Source organism: Centruroides vittatus, unplaced genomic scaffold (genome assembly GCF_030686945.1).
Source record: "Centruroides vittatus isolate TY-2023 unplaced genomic scaffold, ASM3068694v2 scaffold_324, whole genome shotgun sequence".
Lineage (NCBI taxonomy): Eukaryota > Metazoa > Arthropoda > Arachnida > Scorpiones > Buthidae > Centruroides > Centruroides vittatus.
Window position 1 is genome coordinate 1,320,840 of NW_027122701.1, and position 10,113 is coordinate 1,330,952.

General features: G+C 25.1%; 1 protein-coding gene across 1 annotated transcript; it reads left to right on the plus strand.

Moving 5' to 3' along the window:
* The first annotated feature begins 171 nt into the window (after nt 1-171).
* LOC136988219 (uncharacterized) lies at nt 172-7,313 on the plus strand. Its single transcript, XM_067286064.1, has 6 exons — nt 172-230; nt 453-620; nt 2,232-2,391; nt 3,937-4,424; nt 5,807-5,867; nt 7,057-7,313. The coding sequence occupies exons 2-6, from the start codon at nt 453-455 to the stop codon at nt 7,119-7,121; spliced, it is 942 nt and encodes a 313-aa protein (XP_067142165.1). The 5' UTR covers nt 172-230; the 3' UTR covers nt 7,122-7,313.
* Nucleotides 7,314-10,113: the final 2,800 nt, after the last annotated feature.

Genomic DNA, 10,113 nt, shown 5'->3' on the forward strand with positions numbered 1-10,113 from the left:
AATTAGCAAAGCTTAGTGAAGATATAATTAGCTAAATCTATCGAGTTAAAATACTTTAACTGAACGGGGAGTCCCCGTTAATGATAATGATGTAATGATATGACGTGGAAAATGGGAGGAGAAAAATACACGTGCAATAGTAATACTCTAAAGGGAACTCCCCTGTTTTCCTATATAAATGCTCATCTTTCGCTCGTTCTTCATAAAAGCTTGCTCTATCAACAATGTAAGTCCTTCCTCTGTTCCTAGCTTTTTAAAATGTAAACATTGTTTTTATTGCTTTAGGATAAATATATATATATATATATATATATATTCTGAGTTCACTTTAATATGTTTAAGATAAAATGAAATTGTATTAAAATGAAAAATTGTTTTTTTTTTAGATCTTATTAAGTCTATTATTATTTTCATCAATGCATTTTTTATTTAATTTTGTTTTTTGGGATTAGATGGTGAGGGAAATATGCATCATAGAAGATTTTATTTATCCCAAACTTAACAACAAGGAATTTGGATATTTATTGGAATGGGAAGATGAAGAAAGTGGAATATTTCGGGTATTTTGGTCTCATAAGTCTGGACGAAAGTGGCAGGAAAAATATTTCGAAGTATTTACTGTGAGTATGATTTTAAAATAATTATTAACTTGAATCTGAAAAATATAAATTATTGGATCTATCAAAGAAATTTTTATATGAAAACATATAGTGATTTAAATATTTTCTAAAAATTAATTATTTGAAAAGTTTAATTATTGGAAAAAAATAAATAGTTTTTATTATGTATTAGCTTGTCAACTATTTAGTTCTAGTAATGCATTCCTTGCCTTGATTAGTTCTTACTTTTTATCTTATAAATAAAAATTTTATTCTTATCCAATTAAATGTATTAATTAAAATATAAATTGCTAAAGAAGTAAAATACCATATGAAACTGAAGCATAATAACAGATATTCTAAATGTTTTAAAATAAAAAAAAAACTCAAAATAATTATATTCTCTATTATTCAGTGATATAATTTAACATAAATTGAAGCAAAATCAATAAATTAAAATAATGTAAAACAACTAATATATTATTATAGTGAGAATTATTCTATTATAACAATAATAATTTTTATTTAATGTTATGAAATTTTATATTTATACATGAATTAAATTTTTATTTCAATTCATAAATATATTTCCTTTGTATATAAATTACATATATAAATTTTTTGTATGTATTTTTATTGTTATTCATATATTTTAAAAGACAAGATTAATATTAAATGTGTGACAATACACAAATTAGTATAATTTACCATAAATTTCAAAATGTTTTTACTATTATAAATAAAAAATTCTTTAGAAACACTGTATTATTGTAATATATAGTAAATTATGAAAGATATACCTCAAAAAATATGTAAAATTACAACAATCAAGCCTACTAAAATTATTAATAGGTCAGGCAGCTTGATCCCTATATAAATCCGCTTTTCATGTAAAATTTGTGGAATTATTAACTTTAAAGGTCTGAAAAAGATCAATAAGAAAAACATTCAATTTTATAAAATTATGTATAATCTAAGTTTATACATACAGTATATATAATGTTTACATTTCATATGAGTTCAAATAGTCATTTAAGTATAAATTATTTTCTATTATTACTCCTACACATAAATACTTTTTAATCAGTTTAAATGTTTTTGAATTACTTTTGATGCAAGTAGCCAATAAATTTATTCATTAATAATAAATGAATTCATTTACTTCTATATAAATATGGAAAAATTATTTTTTGGTTATATTAAATTACAATAAAAATTTTTTATGAAAAGAACTTTTTAATGAACTAATGATTCATGTTATGCAAGTGTTAATATCAGAAATTATAGTAGGAATACTAACACTAGAATTAAAAATACTCATAATTCTCTTGTTATATTGTTTTTAAATGTTTGAATATACAACACTTTACTGTAAAATAATATCTAATTGAAATTATATGTAACATATCTACTGGTGAATACTTCATGTTCATTTTTTCTTTATTAAAACTGCAGTTTTATTTTTCTATATTGTAATAAATTACAACAGATTTAACACTAATATATTTTGTAAAAGAAACTTAACATGATTATTTAAATTTCAACTAGTATATTAACAAAACCTTGATGAATTTTATAATAAAATAATGTTGTTATTTTTATTAAAATTATGTATTTTGATTAATATTTCAGGCATGGGATAAGATGAAAGGTCGTAAAAATCATGGAGGATCAGGATATTTCACAGAAGCAAAAGGAAGATTTCGTTCTGCTCTGACAAGATTAAAAAGCAAAATTGAAACACTGCCTCGGAACAATCATTATCGGAGGTATCAGTTAAAGATGTTTCAAAGTAAGTTATTTAAAATCTTAAATTTTATTATACATATAACAAAAAATATTAATTCTAATCTAATTTGAAATAATTGAAACAAACACCTTAATAAACTCCAGTAGTATTTTAAATGAAAACAAAAACATTTTCGATTCAAACTGATGGATCTGTATTATTTGCTTAAGTTTGCTCTGCTTATTCAAACCTGGGATCAATGATTACCTATAAATGTCATATAAATATATTGTATATATATTATATAGAAATTGAATTGAATGATAAAAATTATTGCTATTGAACTCTTTTAACAAAAACCTAATCATTAAAATAATAACAACTTTAAATAAATTCTTTAAATATGACAAATACAAAGTTATTCCAGTGTGATCCAATAAAGAAGACTTTTGTTATATCTAATCATTTTTATACTTGAAATGATGTACTAAATAAAAACAGTAAATGAATGTTCTAATTAATTACATTATTTATACATAATTATTTTTTATTGCTTTTTATATCAACTATGTGTGAATTTTCACTAAAAAATAACTAGATTAAATATGTAAATAAAAAGAATATATGTATTAAAGAACTGAATGGCTTCTAGTTAGAGGGGACCATTGGCAGTGAGCCACCCCTCAAAATTTTGATCCACTCCTGTCCATTGTTCCAAATGACAAACATATTTGTATGTGTATATTTATCTAAAAATTATTTTTTTTTTAAATTGATTTTTAGCATTTACATTTTGAATATTTTTGTACTGTTTTGTTTGTACATTATTTAATAGTGTTATATTTTGAAAATTTTCTGAGGGTGAGCCCCTGGACCGTTTTCACTGAATTTGTCTTAGATTTCAGAGGATTAATATTATTGTAAATGCATTTATAAATATTTTTATGTACTTCATATAAATAACTTCTGCAGTATGTAAAGTTATAAATATGTTCTGATCCACAATTTCTTCATAATAATCATTTTCCTAGAATTGTTAATTCAATCCTTTAATATAATAAAATTTATGTGCATATATAAGTTTTATTATATTATAAACTTGTATGTATATATATATATATATATATAAAATCTACAATTTAAACCAGTGATTTCCAAAATTTTTTGAGCCACCACCCTTGGTTCCCTAAACTTATACCCAATGCTCCTAACTATTTTTCCTTGTGAGAAAAGCTTGGAAATATTCTTAGCAAAACTTTTCTATAAACTTCACACTTTGTGTCCTTACTGTAAATTGTTCTCCATATATGAAAACCATTAAATGAAATGTTTTTTCTTACCTATTTTATGGATAAAAGGGACTGTTCAGTTAGAACCCTGATGCCGGTGTCCCCTAGGTTTACTTAACCTAACCTAACCCACTTTGGAGAACCACTAGTTTAAATTAACAATTCATCTATTGTAATTTCAAAGAATTAAGAAGTTTATAGTACTGTAATATTTATTTATATTTCTAAATATAACTTAGTTACAAATGATATGAAATTATAAATAAATTGTTTTATTTTTATGATGCAAAATTTTTTATTTTTCTTTTATTTTCATTAGGAGATGGACCAGTTTCTGCAATTGGAAAAAAATATAATGGAATTAATTTGTATTTAAAAGAAAAACAGTTATTAACATTTCAAACAAGAAGTGATGAAACAGTATTACCTACACCTACATGTGACTCAAAATTATTGAATGATGACTTCTACACACCTCAAATAAAAAGTGAAGTAGTCAATTATGATATACTAAATGATCAGATTTTGAATTCATATGCATCAAACAGTTATAATAGTTTTCAACCAAGTATGATTTGTTCTTCATCATCAATGTTGTATGGTGAAACAGAAACCTTGGATCAAAACAGTTTTTTTACTAACAGTATTCCTCAGAAAAACTGTTTTACAGTTTCAATGAATTCAAACAATATTTCAACAGAAAGTGCAAATAATTATAACACAGTGAACTATGAATATACTTATGATGAGAGGAAGGAATATGGATTAAATTCAATATATGATGATAATTTAATTCCACCAATAAAAGTAAGTAATTTAGTATTACTTGTATAATTTCTGCATTAATAGGATTAAATGATAATTTTTATGAAATAAACTGAATTAAATCCATAATTGATATTCAATTTTTTAAAATGAATATGATTTAATAAACTTACATGCAACATGCTATATTAAAATGTGAAAATACTGTTTTGTCTTATAGTTGAGTCTTAGAAATTCAGATAATCTAGAAGTCAAGTGCTCACTTTAGCTATAATATAGCTTATGTCAGAAATTTGATATTAAAAATATTTATAATTTATTCTAGAAATTAAAACAAATGAATAAATTTTGCAAATAATCTTTAAATAAATTATTTAAAATTATCCTATGACACAATTGTAATAATGGAAAAAATGAACATTGCTAATCATTTTTAATAATTTATTTAACTTTCTGGTAACTCTATCTAAAATGTTTGAACGTTTGAATATAAAATCAGGGAGCTTTTATATTATAAATAATTTTATATTAGCAATAAATAATCTTTCTTTCTGTATGAAACTTTCAATACACATATGAAATAATATATATTGTTGTGTAAACTGAATTATGAATACAGAATTCATCTGGCTTAAAAATGATATATTATTTGAAATTATTAAACATTTATATATTTATTTGATAATTTCAAAAAGTAAATTTATTATATAATATATTGCATTTAATAAATAAATTTATCTCTATAGTTTCAGCAATATGCAGAAAGTAAAACTACTTTCTACATCTTGAAGTACAGTGCATTTAATAGATGAAAATAAATATTTTAATATCACTGACATAACTGGGCTCCCCTTTACCTTCGAATAAATAAAGTAAGAACCAAATTAGTACAGGAAAAAGATTTGAATGTGACAAATGCATTTAGTTATGTATATACAATAACTAAGAGTTTACTCTTTATCTACACTGCCAGTGGATATTTCATACTGGTACAGCATTGAATGTAGATTTATACGTTTAATTTGAGCATCCCTAATATTAGTTCTAGTTACACTACTGTTTAATATTATCCCTTATCATGAGAAGTCCTCGATTGTTCAATTTGTCAAAAATGCTTCATCCAGAATAAACATAATAACAATTTCTCTGATCAAATTGTTATATTTTATATTTGATGAAATAATGCAATAAAAAATGATTATGATTATTTGTTATTGCATTACATCAATATAAAATATATTTGAAAGTCATAAATAAACTTAAAAAAATGTAACCTGATGTAAAATTTAACAAATTTTTCGATAAACCCATTATTATATTTTATAATGCATTTATACAGTTAAATGTTAAATATTTTTAAAATAAAATTATTTCACAAAATATCTATATATTTCAAGTTTAATAAATATTTTATTTATTTTTAGGTAGAACAAATTTGTTTTAATACAGATGATTATATGAAAACAGTAAATTCTGGAGAAAATGGTAATTATTTATTTAAAATCAAATAAAATTGTTTAAAATTTTTCATTTAGATATTAATTATTACCAAAATAAATTTTTGTGCTATATTTAATATATATTGCACTGTACATGTATGTTTCACAGTCAATATATTAATATTTAGAATGTTTTCCAAAAACATATAATTAATAATTATTGCTTAAATCAATAACTTTCAAAACATTTCAAATATACTCATTGAATTAATATCTCCTACAAACATTAATTTGCAATTTAAAATGTTATAATTTCTTTTAACAGAACAAAAATTAAAAATAATAATGGTTTTTTTTAAGTTAGTTAAAATATAAAACTACCATCAATATTATTTATAAAAGTTTAGTTTATGAAAATGACAGTGCTATAAAATCATACCTTCCTATATGGCATATGATATTTGTAATATCTGATATTTAATATGACAATACAAAATTTTCATCTTGTCTTAAATAAGAATCTAATCTTATATAACAGAAAAAGATTATTATAATATAAAATTTAATAAATGTTTACTAAGTTTAAATTAGCTTATATCTTTATTAAGATAAGAATATATTTATAATAAATATTCAACTGATACAAAAAAGATAAATAAATTCAGGCAGTTTAAACATTATTTTTTTAATATTAAAATTGTCATCTATTAATTGAGATTATAAAATTAAAAAAACACTTATTTTAAGAAACTCTTCTGCTTACATCATTTGAAAATAAAATAGAATTTATGAATATTTCTTCTTTGTTATTTGTATGCTATTTAAACTATGTTAGTTAAAGATGATCAAATTATGACTGAAAATGTTTCTTAAAAAACTTCAGGTAGCCAAAAATTTTTTCATGAATATATCTATTTATTGATTATGTGATTTATGTCAGTTTGGTGTCACATTTTCTAGATTTTTGTTCTTAATTTCATTCTTTCATAAAAATAGCCTAAATTAAAATGTATAATTGGGATAACACTGTCATGAGTTTGTAACAATTCACTGTATTTCTGATTTATCTGTTGATTTATCTACATAAATTTACAAATTAGCTTTGAAGACTAATGTACTAAATTTTATCAAAAATTTATCTACAGTATATCTATCTATTTTATTTAAATTTATGTAATATAATTATAATTATGATTATTTCTAAATGTGTTTTTTTTTTTTTACTGGTATTACAGATTTTGAAAACTTCACAGAAAATGAGAACCTTATGAACTGGAGTAACGAATTTTTAAGAATTTAAAAAATTCACTACCATTTAACTAAAATTTGAAAGAGAAAAATAAAAACAGCAAAATAGTTACAAACTCTGTGAATTTTCCAAATAAAATACTTGCTCAATTATGTTGAATTTTTAAATATCCATTATTTTAATTACCTTCTTATTGTTTGTAAAGTTTTAATTGTACCAAAGTAATAAATGTGTAATAACTAATTGCATAATTTTACATGCAAAATTACTTCATTCCATATTTTTAATATTTAGTTTTTAAATACTGTAAAACAATCAAATTTAATTGTTACAAATGCAATAATATTTTTATGTTATATATGTTGTGTTTTGTAAATTATGAAATATTATCAGTATTATAACTTTATCATCAGTTTTCATTTGTGCTAAATAACATTGTATTTTGTTCGTTTAATTATCATCATGATGTTTTTGTAATTGCATAAGTTGTCAAATGCATTGTCTCAACTAACGAGACTTGCGACATTTTATCAACTTGTTAAGAACGAATTGCAATAAAAATATTGTACTTCCGATATATCATTGAAATTTATCATCGCCTTTCTTACTTATTTTTATGAAATATGTGCACCTTCGCCGTTCGAAAATGAGAAATTTTTACGCAGTGGAACAACAATCAGCATGTCGTCATATTTGTTACTTTTCAAATTATCAATAGCGATAACACAGTATAGATGAGGATAATTTAAAGAACCTGGCTGTTTTCTTCTATAGTTTGTCGTTTTCATATGTTGAACGCGCATTTATTTGAGAAAGTTCAATGCTAACATTAGTTAGATAATAAATCTCGCTTGATATATAGGCATTACAAAATTTTATTGCACTGCGTTCTTAACAAGTGAAACTAAACCCTTTGTAAAACTATTTACAATAAATATTTATGCATTATGTCTAACTTTTTGAGTGTTTTTTTTATTGGAATAAAGTTAAATAAATAACTAACGATACAACTAGGACATGATTGATTGAATAAAGCAACGCAACACGAGGGCGATCTGCCACTCGGAAAAAACTTCTATGGGAAACTGACCCCTTATTTATTTGTTAAGCTGACGAACGTGCTTGGCACACAAGTTTATGGAGAGAGCGAACACTAGTTAACATTTTCCACTCGCAACCAATCACATGATGGATGTCACTATTCGCTATTCATATAATTGCGCTATTATCTGAGACGTTCGCTGATTGGTTGTTTGTGGCAACTAGTAGTGTTTTCTAAACTTTCGGAAAATTATTGTTGGCCACTTTCTTGGAAGATTGCAGCGGCTTTTACTCTGGAGTCCGTAGAAAGTTTTCAGGGGTTCGTGAGCTTGGAAGGGTAAAAATCAACTTTTTTCTTATATTTATAGACGTATTGTATTCTTAATTAATGTCTTAAGAAAGAGGCACATTGCCACATACATTATTATATCATGTACTGGCATCTTCTTATTTTAATAAACGTATTTCTACATAACGAGTTTCTTTTGTAAATTCGTTTTATGTATTTAAACAGGGGGCCAAGGGGCCCTGGCTCCCTCCAAAGAAAAAAAAAATCAGTAGAAAATCTTTTCGTAATTAAAATCCATTTTTTAAATTTATATTCTGTGGTGTCTTCTATTTCTATGCTACTTATGAAATAGCGGTCACATAAAGTGGCAATTATATTGAATTCGCATTAAAAATTTTTTATCCGTTCAACTCGGCCCCCAAGAGTAAATCTTGAGTGCGCCACTGCATTTAAAAATATTCAGAAAAGGGATCCATGACCGTCACTTGACTGGGAAAAGGGTCCATGGAACAAAAAAAGGTTAAAAATATCCAGCAACGAGTTACTTAACTTTTCCGGCAATATTTGGATTTTGGAAAATTTTCTAGTTTGTTTTCCTTTTATCTTTGGAAGATGCCAAAGTCTCTTAGCCTCCCTCTGGGTGCGCCAATGTACGGTTCGTATGAATGTGGAGATACGATTTTGTTCACTATCTTTGAGGCTTAATAACTTCTGTGCTTTTTGTCGAAATTTTCTGAAATTTTGCAGGGAAGTTCCTGTATTGAGGAATTGGTGATATTAAATTTTGATGGTTAAAGGTCCACGGAGTGGGAAGATAAAGGTCGTGTCATATCTTGAGTAGGGTCTGACTTAATGACGATTTTACTCGTTATTAGCATTTACAATTTTTTTATAAATATCATCCCTACCTTCAAAATTAAGATTTTTTTTCCATTTTATAATAATTAAAAATATAAAAAGTTCTTTTGAATAAAATATCGTAACAGATGGCGCCACCAAATGTTGCCGGGAAAGTTAAGCAACTTGTTGCGGATTTTTAAAATTCTTATCCAAATATCATAAACATGATACAGTTTAACATTGCAAAATTTAAAATATACATAGTGGGCTGCAATTTTCAAACTAGACCTGTATTTCTCACTGCTGTCCGTCCTTCGCTATTCCTGAAAACAGAGTTAGATAGATGAAAATCGAGACCGGATATGAAAATCTTAGAAGCGGGAGGCCCGATTAACATTATATGAATTTCCGGGTTGGACCGGAAGTCATGTGATTTCAACTCTTAATTTTTATTTAAATTAAAATATGATTAAAATTCAGCCTAGAATTGTGACGATGTCATAATGAGTAACAGCCGGAAAAGTAAAATCAGCATAAAACGGTTCTTCATGAAGCGTGGATCAACATTCCACAAGATCCTTGTTGTGCCTACGTCACATCGATGCCTAGACGCGTTGAAAATGTATACGCTACAAAGGGAGGACCGACGAAGTGGTAATTGTACGCGAATGCTGTGTGCACGTAAATTTATTACCTCCTACTTTTCGGGAGAGTAATGATTTCAGGCATATATGGAGACACCTGTTACAGTGGTTGAGCCAATGTTTTTGTAAACCATAGCTCATGTAGAGTACGTTATTGATTAAACAATTTTCGTATCAAATGCAAACGAGTGTAGTTTTCTTACCATTTATAACAACCACGATTGGGGTA

Coding starts and splice junctions, on each gene's coding strand:
- LOC136988219 (XM_067286064.1), top strand. CDS start 453: ATGGTGAGGGAAATATGCATCATAGAAGATTTTATTTATCCCAAACTT. Junction 4,425..5,806: donor ATTTAATTCCACCAATAAAA/GTAAGTAATTTA, acceptor ATTTATTTTTAG/GTAGAACAAATTTGTTTTAA. Junction 5,868..7,056: donor AGTAAATTCTGGAGAAAATG/GTAATTATTTAT, acceptor CTGGTATTACAG/ATTTTGAAAACTTCACAGAA.